Source organism: Erinaceus europaeus, chromosome 2 (genome assembly GCF_950295315.1).
Source record: "Erinaceus europaeus chromosome 2, mEriEur2.1, whole genome shotgun sequence".
NCBI classification, from domain to species: domain Eukaryota; kingdom Metazoa; phylum Chordata; class Mammalia; order Eulipotyphla; family Erinaceidae; genus Erinaceus; species Erinaceus europaeus.
Window position 1 is genome coordinate 6,628,389 of NC_080163.1, and position 19,360 is coordinate 6,647,748.

General features: G+C 58.3%; 2 protein-coding genes across 6 annotated transcripts; one reads left to right on the forward strand and one right to left on the reverse strand.

Moving 5' to 3' along the window:
• Nucleotides 1-10,410: 10,410 nt before the first annotated feature.
• On the forward strand, nt 10,411-15,823 carry KMT5C (lysine methyltransferase 5C). Of its 5 annotated transcripts, none has more exons than XM_007535199.3 (9): nt 10,644-10,802; nt 12,080-12,275; nt 12,390-12,555; nt 12,784-12,893; nt 13,628-13,791; nt 13,894-13,913; nt 14,348-14,484; nt 14,565-14,737; nt 14,819-15,823. In XM_007535199.3, exons 2-9 carry the CDS (start codon nt 12,157-12,159, stop codon nt 15,301-15,303), a joined length of 1,374 nt encoding a protein of 457 aa, XP_007535261.2. In that variant the 5' UTR covers nt 10,644-10,802; nt 12,080-12,156; the 3' UTR covers nt 15,304-15,823. The 5 variants fall into 5 exon arrangements, with proteins under 5 accessions (XP_060031905.1, XP_007535261.2, XP_016048964.2 ...); XM_016193478.2 differs by having other exon boundaries at nt 14,615-14,737; XM_060175908.1 differs by having other exon boundaries at nt 10,698-11,082.
• Nucleotides 15,824-17,849: 2,026 nt separating this feature from the next.
• LOC103124486 (cytochrome c oxidase subunit 6B2) lies at nt 17,850-19,002 on the reverse strand. Its single transcript, XM_007535200.3, has 4 exons — nt 18,758-19,002; nt 18,562-18,676; nt 18,087-18,187; nt 17,850-17,990 (listed from the first exon to the last, which is right to left on the reverse strand). Exons 2-4 carry the CDS (start codon nt 18,665-18,667, stop codon nt 17,937-17,939), a joined length of 261 nt encoding a protein of 86 aa, XP_007535262.1. The 5' UTR covers nt 18,668-18,676; nt 18,758-19,002; the 3' UTR covers nt 17,850-17,936.
• Nucleotides 19,003-19,360: the final 358 nt, after the last annotated feature.

Here is a 19,360-nt window from a genome sequence, read left to right on the forward strand (position 1 = left end):
CTCTCTGTCCTATCCAATGAAATGGAAAAAATGCCCTCCAGGAGCAGTGGATTTGTAGTGCCGGCACTGAGCCCAGTGACAACCCAAAAGGCAAAATAAAACGAAATAGTTAAAGTAAATAAATAAGGGGCTAGCGGCACACCTGGTTGAGCACACATGTTACATACAGTGCATAAGGATCCAGGTTCAAGTCTCTGGTCCCCATCTGCAGGGGAAAAGCTTCACAAAGTGGTGAAGCAGTGTTGCAGGTCTCTCTCTGTCTCCCTCTCTATCTCCCCTTCCCTCTCCATTTCTGGCTGTCTCTATCAAATAAATAAAGATAACAAAATAAAATAATTTTTAAAATATTCTATAAAAAGTAAATCCAATTAAATTTAAAAGATTAATTGTGCTGATAGATAGCACAATGGTTCTGCAGGGCTGTGGTATGGTAAAATGGAAATATGTGTTGAGGGCCAGTGCACATGGTACAATGCACACGGACCTGGGTTTAAGCCCTTGGCCCCCACCTGCAGAGGCAAAGCTTTGTGAGTGGTGAAACAGGTGTCTCTCTGCCTCTCTCCCTCCCTATCTCCCCTTTCCCTCTCGATTTCTGGCTGTCTCTATCCAATAAATAAAGATACTGATAAAAAGATATATACATGTTGAGTGTTCCGGGAGGTGGCGCGGTGGTAAAGCTTTGGTAAAGCATAAGGTCCCAAATTCGATCCCCGGCAGCACATGTGCCAGTGATGTCTGGTTCTTTCTCTCTCCTCTTATCTTTCTCATAAATAAATAAAACCATATATATATATATGAAGGCAGGAGAGAACGCTGGCGCAAGACTGTGTCAGGGTTTGAGTGAGGACCTCAGGCATTCAAGTCCACTCTCTGGAGCTGTGCCATCACCCAGAGTCCAGAACTTACTCAGCTAGGAGCTGCCAGGTGCGTCCTGGGATGACTATCTCCCACCCCGAAACACAAATGGGCTCTGTTCTCAGGAGTCTGGCTTCCTAGCGTGCGAAACAATGCAGTGTTTGTCATTCCAGGTCTGGCTTATCTCCTGAGGCAGAAAGTCCTCTCCGTGCATCCACCCAGGAAGGTTCCCCCATCCTCCCAGACGGAAGCACGCCTCACTCTGTGTTCAGGCATCTCCACAGCACAGTTGTTGTGGATAAGCTATGCTGAGCTCGTGGTGGCGGGGAGATATCACTGAGGCACAGTGATGTGATGTCATTTTCTTCTTCTTTTTTTTAATATTTATTTATTTACTCCTCTTTTTTGCCCTTGTTGTTTTATTATTGTAGTTGTTATTGACATCGTTCATTGTTGGATAGGACAGAGAGAAATGGAGAGAGGAGGGGAAGACAGAGAGGGGGAGAGAAAGACAGACACCTGCAGACCTGCTTCACCGCCTGGGAAGCGACTCCCCTGCAGGTGGGGAGCCGGGGGCTCGAACCGGGATCCTTCCGCCATTCCTTGCGCTTTGCGCCACCTGCGCTTAACCTGCTGCGCTACCACCCAACTCCCATGATGTCATTTTCTTTGGATCAATACCCAGAAGGGGGATGGCTGGATCATGGGGCAGTTTTATTTCTTTCATCATCATCATCATCATTATTATTATTATTATTATTATTTTGCCAGGGCACTGCTCATCCCTGGCTTATGGTGGGGATTGAACCTGAGAACTTGGAGCCTCAGGCATGACAGTCTGCTTACATAGCCACTGTGCTGTCCCCCCCCCCTTTATTTCTAATTTTCTAAAGATTTGTTTTCGTGAGAAATGCCAGGGCACTGCTCCATTCTGGCCTACAGCAATTCCTGAGATGGAAGCCGGAGCATCTTAGGCCTAGGGCGTGACAGTCTGGCACCCCAGTGCTGTGCTGTCTCCCTGGTCCTGGGAGTGTTTCCTGGAAGAGCTTCTGGAATGTTCCAGAGCCTTCTAATCACCTGTCGGTGTGATTCTGATGGGGGTCTGAGCTGCGGCCTGAGATTCTGAGTTTCTTTTCTTCTCCTCTCTTTCTTCTTCTCCTTTTTCCAATATTTTATTTTATTTATTTATCTATTCTCTTTTGCTGCCCTTGCTTTATTGTTGTGGTTATTATTGTTGTCGTCGTTGTTGGATAGGACAGAGAGAAATGGAGAGAGGAGGGGAAGGCAGAGAGGGGGAGAGAAAGATAGACACCTGCAGACCTGCTTCACCGCCTGTGAAGCGACTCCCCTGCAGGTGGGGAGCCGGGATCCTTATGCCGGTCTTTGCGCTTTGCACCACCTGCACTTAACCCACCGTGCTACTGCCTGGCTCCCCTATAGTATTTATTTCTATAGGACAGAGAGAAATTGAGAGTGGAGAGGAAGATAGAGAGGAGAGAGATGTCTGCAGCACTGTTTTACTCCTTGGGAAGCTTCCTCTGTGCGGGTGGGGAGCAGGGCCTTAAACTCAGGTCCTTTGCTTGGTGACATGTGTGCTTCTCTGGTTACACCACTGCCCGGCCCCTTATTTGTTGATTATTAGCTTTTTAATTTTACCAGAGAATGCTTAACTCTGGCTTGCGGTGGTGCTGGGATTCAAACCTGGGACCTTGGAGCCTCAGACAGGAAAGTCTTGCCTAACCATGATGCTGTCTCCCCAGCCCCACAGGCCACACATTAGGCAGCAGCCTGTAATGCATATTCTGCCAGTTTTGCCTTTCTTGTGTGTCTGTGGAACAGGAAGCCTCTGATATGATTGATTTCACTGTGCTGGATTTCTCCAGTCAGAGAGAGACAGAGAGAGGGAGAGACACCAGAGGCACCCCGTGTCGTAGCGCCCCCTCAGACTGTGCGAGGACTCAAGCCTGGACCATGGCAGGGCACACACCCTGCTGGGCGAGCTGTCTCTGTCGCTGCTGTTATTGCTTTTTCCCCAGAGGCCTACTCAGCTCTCACTGAGGACCAGAGAACCGGAGCGTCACTCCAGGATAGCCTGTACGGGAGGTAGAACCCAAGATCCCACAGAGACAAATCCTGTCCTTCCTTCCTTCCTTTCTTTCCTAATTATTAATTTTAAATAAAGTTTGTAATCCAATGGACACACAAAACAGCTGTGCTGAGAAAAAAAAAAACTTACGTAGGCTGGGAAGTGGCGCACCTGGTTGAGTGCACATCTTACAATGCACAAGGATCCAGGTTCAAGCCCCCATTCCCTATCTGCAAAGGGAAAGCTTTGGAAAGCTTTGCAAGTGGTGAAGCAGGGCTGCGTGTTTCTCTCTGTCTCTCTCCCTCTCTCCCTCCCCCACCCCTCTCAGTTTCTCTGTCTCCATCCAATAGATAAATAAAGATGATAATCAAAATTTTTAAAAAATAGTTTTATAAATTATACTATCTACCCGCTCTCTCTCTCTCTCTCTCTGTATATATATATGTTTACATGGGTCTGGGATGTATTTCAGTAATTCAATTTTGGCAACAAATTAAAAACAAACAACAAACAAACAAAGGCCGGCAGGCTAGCTCACCTGGGCAGTGCCTGCTTGGCCGCCAGGTGTGGGATTATGAGAAAGCATGACAGAGCACAGGGAACTCCCCCATCCTTGAGATGGAGGTCTGAAAAAAATGTAAAAACCCACCTGTCAGTCTCTTCCTTTCAGGGATAGAGCTTGGCGGGGAAATACTTTCCTGACTTGAATTCCCTTTTGTCAGTCTCCCAGGATTCACAGAGACCTGCAACTTCTTTTGTTTTAAAATTTATTTATTTATTATTGGATAGAGACAGAGAGAAATTGAGAGAGGATGGGAGATAGTGAGGGAGAGAGACAGAGACACCTGCAGCCCTGCTTTACCACTTGTGAAGCTTTCCCCGTGCAGGTGGGGGAGATCTGCAACTTCTAACACTTAGCTCATTCCCCTGCTACAAACCAAAGGTTGCCTGCTTGAACACTCCTCACACTGCCTTGCCAGTAACATAACAATGAGACCCCCACACACCTCTTCCGGTTCTCTGTTCATCATGACTTACATCAATACTCTGCCCTTCTCTGCCATTCTCTGCTTTATCTCACTCTGCTGGTTTAACAAGCATGTTTCTCTTAACACCTTTAGATAATTAACATTTCTTGCCTCACTGAAACTAGTCGTTTTGACCTTTGGTATTTCATCAATTCCGGTCATTCCTTAGCCCTCCCCACCACAGGGGGACTTTTGAAAACCTGTGATTACTGACATATGTGAAAAATGTTCTTTGTCCCACCTTGCTATATAAGCCTTGTCCTTTCTCTGAATAAACTGGAAGTTCATACCTGAATTTCTCCTGGCGTTTCTTTGCATCACGCGGCCGCTAGAATCTGTGATGGGTGTGAGCGCCAGCAGCCAGGCAGGTCTGATTCCCAGCCCCGCCACATGGGCATCTCCTGAGCTGTGGTATCTTCTCTCTTCCTCTACATCTGTCTCTCCCTATCTGAACAAAAAGTTGGCCCAGAGCAGTGAAGTCCCAGTGAAAACAAAAACCAACTAAATAAAACATCACAGGGGCTGGGCGATGGCACAGCAACTAGCAACTTGAGAGCACACGTCACAACGCATGGGGACCCAGGGGCAAGCCCCATCCCTACCTACAGGGCAGGAGGCTTCCTGCACGTTGAAGCAGTGCTGCAGGTCTGTCTCTCTCTCTCCCTTCTCTGTGTCCCCATTCCCTCTCAATTTACCTCTGTCTCTATCGAAAAATAAATAACAAAACATCACAAATAACAGAAAAATGGCTGGATAGGGAGTTGGGAGGTGGCACAGCCGGTTAAGCGCACAGTGCTATGGGCAAGGACCTGGTCGAACCCTGCTCCCCATCCACAGCTGGGACATTTTGGAGCAGAGAAGCTGGTCTGCAGGTGTCTAGCACTCTCTCCCCATCCCCACCCCCCAATTTCTCTCTGTTCTATCGAATAAAATAGAAAATTAAACAAAAGAAGGGGGGAGGGAAAAATGGCCACTGAGAGTGGTGAATTGCAGTGTCATCACTGAGCCCCAGCAATCACCCTGGTGGCAAAGAAAAAAAAGTCACAACGTCCTGCATAAGTTCTGCCTCTGCTCACCGCTGATGTCACCAATCGCGTTGGCTTCCTGCACTTTGTCCCCGTGTCCACCTGTCATGTCTACACTTAACCTTCACAATGGGGACACTTTCTGAGACATTTGTCATTCAGTGGTTTGTCATATGTGAATGTCAGACGGAGTTGCCCCAGAGGGTGTGGCCGGCTCCCACCTGTGCCACGTGGCTTGGACCCTAAGTGGAATCATCACTGGGTGAGGCATGACTGTGGACAGGCACCCAGGCTTCACAAAAAGCACAACGGGTTCACTTGCCAAGTGCTTCCTACTGCCATGCTTAGGCTCACCTGTCTTTGTCTTATTAAGTGTTTTATTTACTGGATAAAGCCAGGTGGTAGAGCACCAGGTTAAGCACAAGGATTGGGTTCGAGCCCCCCTCTCCCCATCTACAGGGGGGTCACTTCACAAGCAGTGAAGTAGGTCTCTCTCATTCTCTCTCTTCCCCTCCTCTCAATCTCTCTCTGTCCTGTCCAAAAAAATAGAAAAAATGGCTCCCAAGAGCAGTGGCTTCATAGTGCCGGCACCGAGCCCCAGCAATCACCCTGGAGGCAATTAATCAATCAATAAAAAGAGACAGAGAGAAATCCAGAGGGATGGGGGGAATATGGAGAAAGACAGAGAGACACCTGCAGCCCTGCTTCACTGCTTGTGAAGCTTCCTCACTGTAAGTGGAGGCTGGTGGCATAAGCCAGGGTCCTGTGCATTGTGACGTGTGCTCCACTAGGTGCCACCACCTGGCCCTTCTCACCTGTCTTTTTAGTGTCTTAAACTTCTCTGTTCCAGTCTCTTGGAAACAGAGTTGGCAGTCAGCTGAGGTCAAGAACAAACACCTCATCACAGACCCCTGCAAGCGTCAACCCGGCTTTGACCTAGCACGTTATGATCGGGCCCTCCTCAATCGCTATCGAACAGGCCATGGCCGGTGCGCCGCTATGTTCCATCGCTGGGGAGCCAGAGACGACCCGAACTGCCCCTGCGGCTCCAGACAGACTATGACCCACATCGTCAACGACTGCCACCTCTCCAGATTCAAAGGAGGTCTCGAAACTTGACATCAGGCTCAACCTGACGCTGTTGACTGGCTACGGAAGAAGGGCAAACGCTAGAAGAAGAAGAAGTGTCTTAAAGGTTGACTTTTGTAAGGACAAGTGAGAGCTTGCTAGTTTATCGTCTATCTATCTCTATCTGGAAAGCTCTGTCCAGAACAGTGAAGCCCCGGGGGCAACAGTTTCAACAAAATGTCTGATGAAGTAGATAGTATAATGGCTATGCAAAGAGACTCTCAAAAAAAGAGAGAGAGAGAAAGAGAGAGACTCTCCAAAGTCCCAGATTCAATCCCTGCACCACCATAAGCCAGAGCTGAGCAGTGCTCTGGTAAAAAACAAACAAACAAACAAAAAGGAACAGAAAAAAGGTTGGTGGAAGGCGAGAGGGAGCCAGCACAGCTCAGCTCTGCTATACAGTGGTCCCGGGGACCTTGGGCCTCTGGGCCTCAGAGATGTCATCAGAGTTCTAATCGGCTGCGCTCTCTCCCTTGCCCCCGTGCATATCTTTCTGCACACATGCAGTGTTTCTCACGGCAAATACCCAGGAGAAGAGTCAGATAAGCTGAGAGGCCGCTCAGAAGGCTCAGCTCCAGAGAGGTGTGTGTCTGTCAGCTCCCCAGCCCCAGGGGAGGCTGCCTGTCCCCTCTAGGGCTGGGCCCAGCCCTGATCCAGGGAGGTCACCCAGTGGGGTGCACCAGTCAGAGCTGGAGGAGTGGCGCCTAGGGAAGGAGTAAGGGTGGGAGGAAAGAAGCCTGGAGGCAGGAGGCCTGGCCCGGCACACTAGCTGGGCCCCATTTTACTTACTAATTATTAAAACATTTTTATTATCTTTATTTATTAGAGACAGCCAAAAATCGAGAGGGGAGGGGGAGATATAGAAGGAGAGAGACAGAGAGACACCTATGGGTGGGGGTAGACAGCATAATGGTTAAGCAGAGACTCTTCTGCCTAAGGCTCCAAAATCCTAGGTTCTGTCCCCTGCACGACCATAAGCCAGAGCTGAGCAGTGCTCTGGTAAAAACAAACACACACACACACACACACACACACACACACACACTCACACTCACACTCACACACTCACACTCACACACACACTCACTCACTCACACACACTCACACTCACACACTCACTCACACACACTCATACACACACTCACACACACACACTCACACACACACTCACACACACACACACACACTCACACACACACACTCACACACACTCACACACACTCATACACACACTCACACACACACTCACACACACACTCACATACACATACACTCACTCACACACACACACTCATACACTCACACATACTCACACTCACACACACACTCACACACACTCATACACACACTCACACACACACACACTCACACACACTCATACACACACTCACACACACACTCACACACACACTCACACACACATACACACACTCTCACACACACACTCACACACACTCATACACACACACACACTCACACACACACACTCACACACACAGTCACACTCACACACACATACACTCACTCACACACACACACACTCATACACTCACACATACTCACACTCACACACACACACTCACACACACTCATACACACACACACTCACACACACATACACTCACTCACACACACACTCATACACTCACACATACTCACACTCACACATACACACTCACTCACACACACACTCACACACACTCACACACACACACACTCACTCACACACTCACACACACTCACACACACACACACTCACTCACACACTCACACACACTCACTCACACACACACACACTCACACACACACACACACACACACACACATATATATATATGGAGAGTGAGAGAGACCTGCTGCAGTTTTACCACTTGCAAAGATTTCCCCCTTTGGTGGGGACCAGGGGCTTGAACCGGGGTCCTTGTGTACTGCATTGTGTGTGCTTAACCAGGTGTGTGCCACCACTGGGCCCCATTCGTTTTTCTTTCTTGCTTTTAAATATTTATTTTCCTTTTGTTGCCCTTGTTTTTCATGGTTGTTGTAGATATTATTCTTGTTGTTATTGATGTCGTCGTTGTTGAATAGGATAGACAGAAATGGAGAGAGGAGGGAAAGACAGAGAGGGGGAGAGAAAGACAGACACATGCAGACCTGCTTCACCACTTGTGAAGTGACTCCCCTGCAGGCAGGAAGCCAAGGGCTCGAACCGGGATCCTTAAGCCGGTCCTTGTGCTTTGCGCCATTTGCGCTTAACCTGCTGCACTACCACTTGACTCCCTTGTTTTTCTTTTTAAGGTTTTATTTATTCATGAAGAAAGATAGGCAGAAAGAAAAAGCCAGATATCACTCTGGTGCATGTGCTGCTGGGGGTTGAACTTGGGACCTCACTGAGAGACCAGCATTTTATCCACTGTAACACATTCCTGACCACTATTCATTTATTTTAACCTTTTGAAAAGATTCTCTGTGTGGCCTGGGGAAAATAACTCAACAAGGAGAGACAGGACTTGCATGCCTGAGGCTCCCAGCATGTACCACAGAGAAGCCCTAGTCTTCCTCTCATAGAAACTATTTTTTTAAATATTTATTTATTCCCTTTTGTTGCCCTTGTTTTATTGTTGTAGTTATTATTCCTGCTGTTGTTGTCATCGTTGTTGGATAGGACAGAGAGAAATGGAGAGAGGAGGGGAAGACAGAGAGGGGGAGAGAAAGACAGACACCTGCAGACCTGCTTCACTGCCTGGGAAGCGACTCCCCTGCAGGTGGAAAGCCGGGGGCTCGAACGGGGATCCGGTCCTTGCGCTTTGCGCCACCTGCGCTTAACCTGAGGCGCTACCACCCGACTCCCTTCATAGAAACTATTTTTACTTGAACTAAAATATATGCATTTTAAAAACATTTGTGGGGCCAGGTGGCGGCGCACCTGGTTGACAGTACATGCTACAATGCATACGGACGCAGGTTCAAGCCCCAAGCCCCTACCTGCAGGGGGAAAGCTTCACAAGTGCAGAAGCAGGGCTGCAGGTGTGTCTCTCTCCTTTTCTGTCTTCCCAGTCCCCTCTCGATGTCTGTCTCTACCCAAACAAAATAAAATAACTTTAATATACATATTTGGGAGTTGGGCGATAGCGCAGTGGATTAAGGATCCCGGTTCGAGCCCCCGGCTCCCCACCTGCAGGGGAGTCGCTTCCCAGGCGGTGAAGCAGGTCTGCAGGTGTCTGTCTTTCTCTCCCCCTCTCTGTCTTCCCCTCCTCTCTCAATCCCTCTCCATTTCTCTTTGTCATATCTAACAACGACAACAATAATGACCACAACAATAAAACAAGGGCAACAAAAGAGAACAAATAAATATTTTAAATTATATATATTTGTTTAGGAGGCTCGGTGGTGGCGCACCTGATTAAGCACACACATTACAGTGCGCCGGGTTCGGGCCCCTGGTCCCCACCTGCAAGAGGAAAGCTTCATGAATGATGGAGCAGAGCTGCCGGTGTCTCTGTCTCTTTCTCTCTCCCCCCTTCCCTCTCAATTTTGCTGTCTCTACCCAATACTAAACAGATTAATTAAAACACATACATATTGGTTTACTTTCAGGAGCGAGCAGTCACTGCTCAGGCTGGCATGCGCTGGCTGGGGCTCCTTCACTCTTTTCTGAGCACACATGCATTCACTCGCTCATGCAGGAAACACCTGCCGGGCCGCGCGTGCCTCCCAGCGCACAGAATACCCAGCAAGGAGCAAGACAAAGACCTGCTCTAGGTGCAGATTTATTATTCCGTAATTGTGATGAATTGCTAATTGTGTTTGTTTCTAGGATGGGGGCTCGCAGCGGGAGGGACTCACGGGAGCGCCCCACGAGCCAGGCCTCTCTCCAAAGCCCCCACTTCCCCGTCTCCCTCTGTCCCACCAGTCCACGCGCGCGCTCGCCCCCAATTAAACCGGGTCCTGCGGGAGAAGGAGCCGAGCGCAAGCAGCGCTTTGTAGCCCCGCAGGGCTGTCAATAAAGCCGGGTCGCCCTGGCAACCACGGGCCAGGCCGGCCGGGGCGAGCGAGATGCGCGCGCACAGTCCACGCCCCCCCCCCCCCGCAGCTGGGGTTTCGCCCGCCGGCTCTCTGCGCTGACGGACAGCGGCCTCCGCCAATGGCAGCGAGAGTCGTGCCCAGGCCAGCCAATCAGGTGCGGGCGCTGGAAACTCCGGAGCCCGCTCTTTTTTTCCACTTGGACCCGAATAACCTGAGCCCAACTCCAAAGGAGCCAGGATCGACGGCGCTCTGGGCCAATGAGGACTCCGGCTTCAGATCGGGGGCGGGCACCTGTCTCCATGGCAGCAGCCGGAGGACAGAGGCGCCGGCCAATAGGCGCGATGGGCGGTGCTTGGCGGGCGTGGCGGGGTTTTGTAGGGGTACAGAGGTGGGGGTGAAGCGGATCAGCCAATGGGAGCGGTGCCAGACCCTGAGTGACGGCAATGGGGACCAATGAGCGAGCTCGACGGGCGCAGCGGGGCGGGGACGGCGGGGCAGCCTGGAGGCGCGGCGGTCGTGTCTGCCGAGCGCCGGAGCAGGCAGTGGGAGGAGGCGGAGGCGGAGGCGGAGGCGGCGGCGGCGGCGGCGGCGGCGGCAGCGGCGGTGGCGGCGGCGGTGCGGGCGCCGGAGGAGAAGGCGGCGGCGGCGGAGAAGCGGGTGAGGGGCGGCGCGGGGCCCGACCTCTGAGCCCCCTCCTGGCCCCCGGCCCGCGCCGCCTTGCTCCCGGTCGCCCCGGCCCCTCCGCGTGTGCAGGCGCCCAGGGTCCCGGGGCCTCGGGGTTCCCGTCGGCGCCGCACCTCCTGCCCGGTGTTGCCTCTCCCTGCACCCCCAGGCTCCATCCACTCCTGGTCTCTGCACATCCAGGCCCCTCGCTGTGCCCCCAGGCTCCTCCCCAGACTCGGGTCGTCCGGACTCTGCATTCAACCCACTACCCCAGGTCCTTTCTCTGCACTCCCCCTGCAGGAACCCGAGACCATTGTCTGCCCCCTCCCCCTGTATCTCACGGCCCCCCGGTTGGGACCCCAGCCACGGCCTGCTCCCCCTCCCCCATCAGGCCTTTCTCCTGCACCTCCGCCCTCCACTTTCTCTCTATCCTCGCTGGACCCCAGGGCTTCCCCAGCCCTCCCCCCTTTTATCTCCTTGGGGTCCCTTAGGTGCTCCCCTATTTCCCTAGGCTGGGGCTCCTCCCTGCCTCTCCACGCCTGTCCCCCAGGGCACCCCCGCCAGGTCTGGATTCTAGGCTGGGCCCGCAGCCTCCAGGTCCCCGGCTCCCTCCGCCGGGCTCCTCCGCGGAGCACCGCCCCACCCGCGCAGGCTCCCCGACCCTCTGCCCGCTGCTCCCCATGGCCCCGCAGCCCCCCCTCCTTGCCGCCCCCCACCTGCAGCGGCGGCGTGGAAGCCCAGCAGGCCCCAGTCAGGGTCAGGGGTTTGTTTTGTCGCCTTCGTGGGGCCCCTGCCTCCTCTGTCCCAGCCCACCCTGCCGCTCCACGCCCGGGCCTGTCCCCGGCCATCCATCCCCTCCCCCGCTTTGTCCTCGAGAGGGAGCGGGAGCAGGTGCTGAGCGGCCCCCGCCTGGGGCTTCACCCGGAGCCTCCCCGGGGCCTCGGGAGGGCGGCCGGGCCGGGCCGGGCTGGGGGAGGGAGGGAGGGAGGGAGGGCGAGCCTGTGCGCCTCCGCCGCCCCGGGGCTCCCGCGGCCTGCTGGGCTAAGCCCTTAAGGTTCCCGGGGCGGGGGCGCACGCATGCGTGTGTACCTGTGTGCAGGGCTGGGCACGTGTGTGCGGGCGGGCGGGCGAGTGCGCGCGCAGCCAGCACCCCGGGGCGCCCTGGCCTCGCCTTCCGGGGGGCCGCCCCCGCGCGCCCGGGCCGCACTTGTTGATCCCTCCCGCGCTGGCGTCCCGTGAAGTCCCTGCCTCTGTCCTCCCTCCCCGTGCAGGGCGCACCTGAGACGCCCGGGAGGAGAAGCGAGGGCGCCCCGGCTCCCCGGGGGGGCAGCATGGTCTCCGGGGCACCATGGGGCCCGACAGAGTGGACAGAGTGACCGCGCGGGAGCTGTGTGAGAACGACGACCTGGCCACCAGCCTGGTCCTGGACCCCTACCTGGGCTTCCGCACCCATAAGATGAACGTCAGGTGAGGCGGCGGCGGAGGGGGAAGAGGCCCGGGCCCCCCACCCCGACACCCCGGGGAGGGGCGCGGGCAGGCCGCGGCGGGGACCCGGGGACCCAGGCGTGCCCTCTCCCCCAGCCCCGTGCCCCCTCTGCGGCGACAGCACCACCTGCGCTCGGCGCTGGAGGCCTTCCTGCGGCAGCGGGACCTGGAGGCAGCGTACCGGGCCCTGACGCTGGGAGGCTGGATGGCCCACTACTTCCAGAGCAGGGGCCCGCGGCAGGAGGCTGCCCTCAAGACCCACGTGAGGGAGCCCGCCCCCGCCTCCCCCTGGGCGCCCCCCTAGACTGCCGGAGTTCCCAGCCTAACTTAGGCGCGGGCTCCTAGCCGAGCAGAGTGGGGGGAGCCCTGTGGTGCAGCCCGACCTCTTCCTTCCCCCCCCAGAGAAAGGAAGTGAGTCTCCCGGGGCACCGGTCTGTGATCAGGGCGGCTCCGCCCCTCACCTCTCACCCCGCCCACCGCACCCCTCCAGATCTACCGCTACCTCCGCGCCTTCCTCCCGGAGAGCGGCTTTGCCATCTTACCCTGTACCCGCTACTCCATGGAGACCAACGGGGCCAAGATCGTGTCCACCCGCGCTTGGTAAGTGACCCTGCCCACCCCCCAGCCCCCACCCCCGCACACACCCCGAGTGGCAGCACCGCAGGCCTGAGCGCACCGCCTTGATCTCTGCCTCATTTAGACAGTTTTGACCGGCCTGCTGGGCGGTGGCGCCCCTGGTTAAGCGCTCACCCCGTCCCGGACCCCACCTGCAGGGGAAAGCTTCGTGAGTGGTGAAGCGGGGCTGCAGGTGTCTCTCAGTTTCTGTCTCTGTCCAATAAAGAAACAGTTGCCAAGGACTGAACCTGGCAGCGGGGCCTCGGGCGAGATAGCTGGAAACTGCGCTGTCTGTTACGGGAAGGGCCTCATAGCTCCCTGCCGCTCGTGGCACACGTGGGAGGCGCGTGGTGAGGAGGAGCCGCGGGGCGCACTGGCGCATTTGTGAGGCCCTGGCTTTGCCTCAGCGCGCGGGCCCCTATGGGGACCCCAGGGCAGCTGGGAGAGGGGACCCCTCCTTTCTGGGGGATATCTAGAACTGGCGAGTCCCTGCTCTCCGGGAGAGGTGGGGTGTGGGCCGTGGGTCAAGAGTGACGGGGAGCCCCTGCAGCCGCTCACCTGGGCGGCTCACACGTGGGGCCCCTGCGGTGGGCCGGGCCTCAGCTGAAACCGGGAGCTTCAGGGGTTGCAGGAAGGGCCTGCCGGCCTGGTGACTCCTGGAAGGATCCCTGCGGGAGGAGCCCGGGGTCCCCCTGTTCAGGTCGCCCCTCTGTGGGCAGGAAGAAGAACGAGAAGCTGGAGCTGCTGGTGGGCTGCATCGCGGAGCTGCGGGACGACGATGAGGGGCTGCTGCGGGCTGGGGAGAACGACTTCAGCATCATGTACTCCACACGCAAGCGGAGCGCGCAGCTCTGGCTGGGCCCCGCCGCCTTCATCAACCACGGTGGGTGCGTGGGAGGGGTGGGGCCCAGGGCCTGCAGGGGAGACCCCCACCCTTCCACCTGGCTCACTGGAGTCCCCCTTCTCCCCGTTTCCACCGCACCAGACTGCAAGCCCAACTGTAAGGTGAGAGCTGGTCCCCCGGGAGTGACGGGGTTGGGGCGGCTGGTCTGGAAGCCTGGCTACTGCCCCTCCTGACAACCTGTCCGTTCCGTCCGGGAGGGGCCGGCAGTTGGCACGGCTCCCTTGTCCCTTAGGACATGGCTTGCCCCTAATGGACAAGACTTCTTTCCCCGCTGAACGGCAGGAGGGGGCTGTGGTGGTGTGGAGCCAGGCAGCTGTGAACCGCGGCTGCTGGGGGGGGTGTGTGTGTATGCTCCCAGTCAGAAGGAGGGGCACGCGGGACCCAAGGTGGAGGACTCGAGGGGGAAGTGCAAGCCCCCCAAGAGCCTTGGCGGCCTGGGCCCCGCGCCTGACCCGTGGGCTGGGGTGAACAGTGCAGACACCCAGGGGCACCCTTGGGGCCAGGCAGGTCGCAGATGGGGTGCTGGGCCCCCCAGTTTGTGCCGGCAGATGGGAACGCCGCCTGCGTCAAGGCGCTCCGGGACATTGAGCCCGGGGACGAGGTGACCTGCTTCTACGGTGACGGCTTCTTCGGGGAGAAGAACGAGCACTGTGAATGCCACACCTGCGAGAGGTGCGGCGGGTGCTGGGGCGGGGGCCTGCCGCTCGGGGGGTCCCCAGGCCCCCAACCACTCCCCTCTGTCCACTGGGCAGGAGAGGCGAGGGCGCCTTCCGCCTGTGCCCCAGGGAGCCTTTACCGCCAGGGCCACTGGACAAGTACGAGCTCCGGGAGACCAAGCGGCGGCTGCAGCAGGGCCTGCTGGGCTCCAGGGTCTGCACCCACCTGTCCTCGCTGCGGCAAGACCCCTTCTGCGACCCTTTCTGCGGTGAGCGGCGGCACCTCCTGGCCCCCACCCATCCTCCCCGCCGGCCCACCCCGCCCCGCTGACTCAGTCCTCCCCCCACAGCTGCCTGCCAGCCGCGCCCCCAGCCCTGTGGAGACGTCCTCCCCCTCTGGCTCCAGTGGCTCCCCCAGCCCCCTCTCCGCGTGCGCCCCAGGAAGCGCCGGCGGCCCCAGCCCCGCAGGGCTCCCGCTCCGCCCCTGCTGCTCCCTCAAGCCCAGATCTCCCTGCACCGCTGGGGAGGCTGCGGCCCCCAATGCTGCCTGCGTGCGGAGGCGCTGGTGGCGCTGGGCCGGGCACCCCGCCCACGCTGGGCCCCCCAACAGGACTGGCACTGGGCCCGGCGTTACGGCCTGCCTTACGTGGTGCGGGTGGGCCTGAGCCGAGTGGCCCCCACCGTGCCTGCAGCACCCACCCCGATGGGGCCCCCAGACCCCGTCCCGCTGCCCAAGCAGGCCCTCGCCTTCGCCCCCTTCTCCCCACCCAAGCGTCTGCGACTGGTGGTCAGCCACGGCTCCATCGACCTGGACGTCCATGGCGAGGGCCCATGACGCAGGTGTGGGGAGGCCGCCTCGGCCTGCCCGGTGCTCTGGGACTCTGACCAGCAGGAGCTCGTGGACCTCGGGGAGCAGGCTGACCCGACTCCGGCACAGCTCCCACCCGTGGGGGGGTTGGCTTGGCTCCCCCGGGGACGTGACCCTCTGTGACTGCTGACTCCTGAGCCGCCCTGCCTGCAGGGCGCCCCCCTGACCAGCACCCCCGAAACCTCAGGACTGCCTCCTCCCCCTTCCCCAGGGAGCAAAGCCATAAGGGGTAGGGGCCACCCTGGCACCCAGGCCTGGAGGGTGGGGCAGACGTGGGGGTGGTCCTCCCTGGAGATGGCCCTGTGGGAGTGGTGGGCGGCCAGGTCTCAGGGAGGCCCTGCGACCTGACCTCTTTGCTTGGTGCTATCCCCTGGTGCTATTGGGGCGTGGGGGCGCCCTCCCCTTCTCCACACGGGTGTGAGGTGTGTTGGGGGATTGGAAGCACTTGAACTTTGTATTTTATTAAAACCTTGTTATAAGCAAAGCCCTTGGGAGCTTCTGCTGTGAGTCCCTGGAGAAGGGGCGGGTGACCCAGGTCTGGGTCCTAAGGGCTTCTGGAGCTAGGGGACAGGGCAGGTGGGAAGAGGCTTCCCAGGGGGGTGCAGCAAGGCCACGAAGCCTACAGCCTGCAGGGAAGCCAGTGACTGAGCAAGTGGGGGGCCAGGAGGGTTTGGGGGAGCGGAGGAGGCTGCCCGGCTCCGAGAGCAGCGTGCTGAGCCTCTGGGTTTTCTTTTTCAGAACTATTTGAACAGCTCAGCCCTGCTCAGCTCTGGCTCATGGTGGTGCGGGGGATTGAACCTGGGACTCTGGGGCCTCAGGCATGAGAGCCTTGTTTGCAGAACCATGATGCGATCTGCCCCCACCCCCAAACTGGCCACTCTGAAGAAGCATGGACTGAATGCCTGTCGGTAAAGGTGAACTAAAGAGTAGCTGGTGTGAGCTGGCAACACTGAGGAATCGGGACAGAGCGCGCCTGCACCCTGGTTCTAAGAATACAGAGTCTCGCAGCCGCTCGGGCCTGGCTAGCCAAAATGCAGTCTGGTCACATTCTGATCCCTGTTGAGGCTCAGTGGCCTCAGTCCTGGTGGCAGGGAGGCACCGCCGCAGGGTGTCAGGACCCACGTGCAGCTAACCATCCAGCTCTGAGTCTGGGGACATGGGAATTAGCCCTCCCAGGCTCTGGCGCTCCTAGGACCAGGACCGAGGGTGCAGGGGGTGAAGGACGGTCAGGGTCCTTAAGTGGCTGAGGGGTGAGGAGCCTGGAGGGTGCTGCTGGCCATGGATGCAGGGCTAGGGATGCCCAGGGGCTGACCGGCCATGCAGGTGCCTGTGCTGGGTGGGAAGCTGGCTGGGCCACATCACTGAGCGCTCAGTGACTCAGCTGCGCCCTAGGCCGGGAGGCTGGTGACCCCAGCTGGCGCCTCGCCCAGTCCTTCACGACCCATGCCCCCACCCGTGTCCCACCTCCGGGGCTGTGACCTGAGCAGGGGGCCCCTGTGGGCAAGTTCTAGGGTGTGTGTCTGACTGGTGTGACGAGTGACGTCTCTGTCCCAGCCCCTCCCACCTCACCTGTTAAGGGGAGCGGCCAGGTACAGTGGATGGCGCCCCACCCCCACCTCCCACTCCAACAAGCTGAGTGACTAGCCACTTTGACTCCCTGGAGGGAATGGGGTCCTTGCCACAGCTGGGGCACAGGCTGCTCCCCCCTCACTGTAGGCATGGCCAGTGGTGGGGAAACAGCGCCCCCAAGTGGTGGTGGGGGGGCAGCCAGCCCATTTGAGGCTGGGCTCTGAGCTTGGTGAGGGAAATAGGAGGTGGCTCTCTGGGGTGTCTGGCATTTAAAAATGCACAGTGATGGGGCTGGGTGGTGGCGCACCTGGTAGAGTGCATATGTTACAATGCACAAGGACCCAGGTTTGAGCCCCTTGTCCCCACCTGCAGGGGGAAAGCTTTGCAAGTGGTGAAGCAGGGCTGTGGGTGTCTCTGTTTCTCTTCCTCTCTATCACCCCCTTCCCTCTCCGTTTCTAGCTGTCTCTATAAATAAATAAAGATTTTAAAAAATTTAAAAAGAATGCAGTCATCTCCCCCCCAGGCCCCCACTGGCGGGGGCCGGAGAGGCCAGCTCCATGTCAGACACAGGCCCCGACCCCACTGGCCAGACATTAAGCAGCAGCATCAGGGCTACAGGAGATGGCACAGTGGGTAAAGCACTGGCCTCTCGAGCATGAGGTCCCAAGCCTGGTCCCCTGTACCACGTGGGGCCAGAGTGATGCTCTGGTTCTTTCTCACTAACAAGTAGGTAATAATTCTTTTTGAATAGAGACCGAGAAGGGGGTGAATGAGATAGGAGAGATGCAGCACTGTCACTTGCTCATGATGAAGCTTCCCCCTGCAGATAGGGACCAGGACTTGAACCCTGTTCCTTGAGCATGGTGGTGTGTGCGCTCTACCAGGTGCATCACTGTCGGGACCCCCCCCAAAAAAAAAAAATTAAAGACTTACAGAGAAGCAGCAGCAGCAAGAAAGCTATATTCGTGGTGTGGACGCTGGGGGGGATATGGGGCCGAGGGAGGGTGGAGTTAATGGTGGTCATGGCGCCTTCAGATCTTGCCCGCGAACGTCCCTTCCTCCAGCTGGTCCGTCCAGCGCTGCACCTGGGGAGGGAGAGTGGACAGGGGCGGGGGGCCGGCTCGGCTCAGCCGCCCCGCACCCGAGCCCTGCGCCGTCGGCCGGCGCCCCCAGCTTCTCACCCAACTCTTGGGACACAGCGCGCGGAACACTCGCTGGTAGTACTCGCAGGCCTCCGGGTTTCTCCCGCGCCGGTCCATGTTCTTCACGCAGCGGTGGTAATCTGCGGGGAGCGGGCTCGGGTGGCCACGCCCATCAACCCTCCACCAATCGCTCCCGCACTCTAGGTCCCGCCCCCGTCGGGTCTCATTCGCTCGCCCCGCCCCTCCTCAAAGCCCCGCCCCCAGCCGAGTTCAGTCCCTCTTTCGCCCCGCCCTTCATCTCGTCCAATCCGAGACCCTCCACTTCGGACCACGCCCTCCCGGTCAGGCCCCGCCCCAATCGTGTCTCGCCCCGCCCCTCCCCCGAGGAACCGCCCCTTTCCCTAGGTTCCGCCGCTCCATCTCGGCCCCAACTGCCTGCCCCCCGCCCCCCGCCCCGCCGGGCACCCCCAGTCTTAAGAAGGGGTGCACCTCTTCCCGGGTCGGTCTCACCCACCCAGGAAGTTCTGGTAGCAGTTGCGAGTCTGGTTCTGGTTGGGGAATCGGGGGTCGAAGGGCGGCGTGGAGAAGCACGGCCTGGAGGGTCTCTCCCGGCTCCACATGCTGGGGGGCTGCTCGTGAGAGGAGGGGCTCGGTGGGCGCTGGGTGTCTCCGCGAGCCCGGCCCCCCAGCCCCCAGCCCAGCGCCCTCACCTCACAGCTCAGTCCAGGGTCGGCAGCTCTGTCCGGAGTGGGGGGCTTCCAGCGCAGGAGCCGCGCGCCGCGTCCTGAACCGCCGCCCCGGGCGCAGCCAATGGGAGCACCCCGCGGGGCAGGGGGAGTTCGGGCGGAGGGACCCACCGCACCCCACCACCCCCCGCACACCGCACCCCCACCCCGGGCGCAGCCAATGGGGGCACCCGGCGGGGCAGGGGGAGTTCGGGCGGAGGAACCCACCGCACCCCACCCCCCCCGCACCCCCACCCCGGGAGCAGCCAATGGGAGCACCCCGCGGGGCAGGGGGAGTTCGGGCGGAGGGACCCACCGCACCCCACCCCCTCGCACACCGCACCCCCACCCCGGGCGCAGCCAATGGGGGCACCCTGCGGGGCAGGGGGCGTTCGGGCGGAGGGACCCACCGCACCCCACCCCGCACCCCACCCCCCACCCCCCCGGGCGCAGCTCCACACACAGGCTCCCAGGGCTCTCAGGCTCAGACTTTTTAATCTCTGCAAAGCTGCGGGCGCCCCCGACCCCCACAATATATCTATAAACGTCTACACAGCTCTGGTGTCTGCGGGAGGGGCCGCCCGCCTC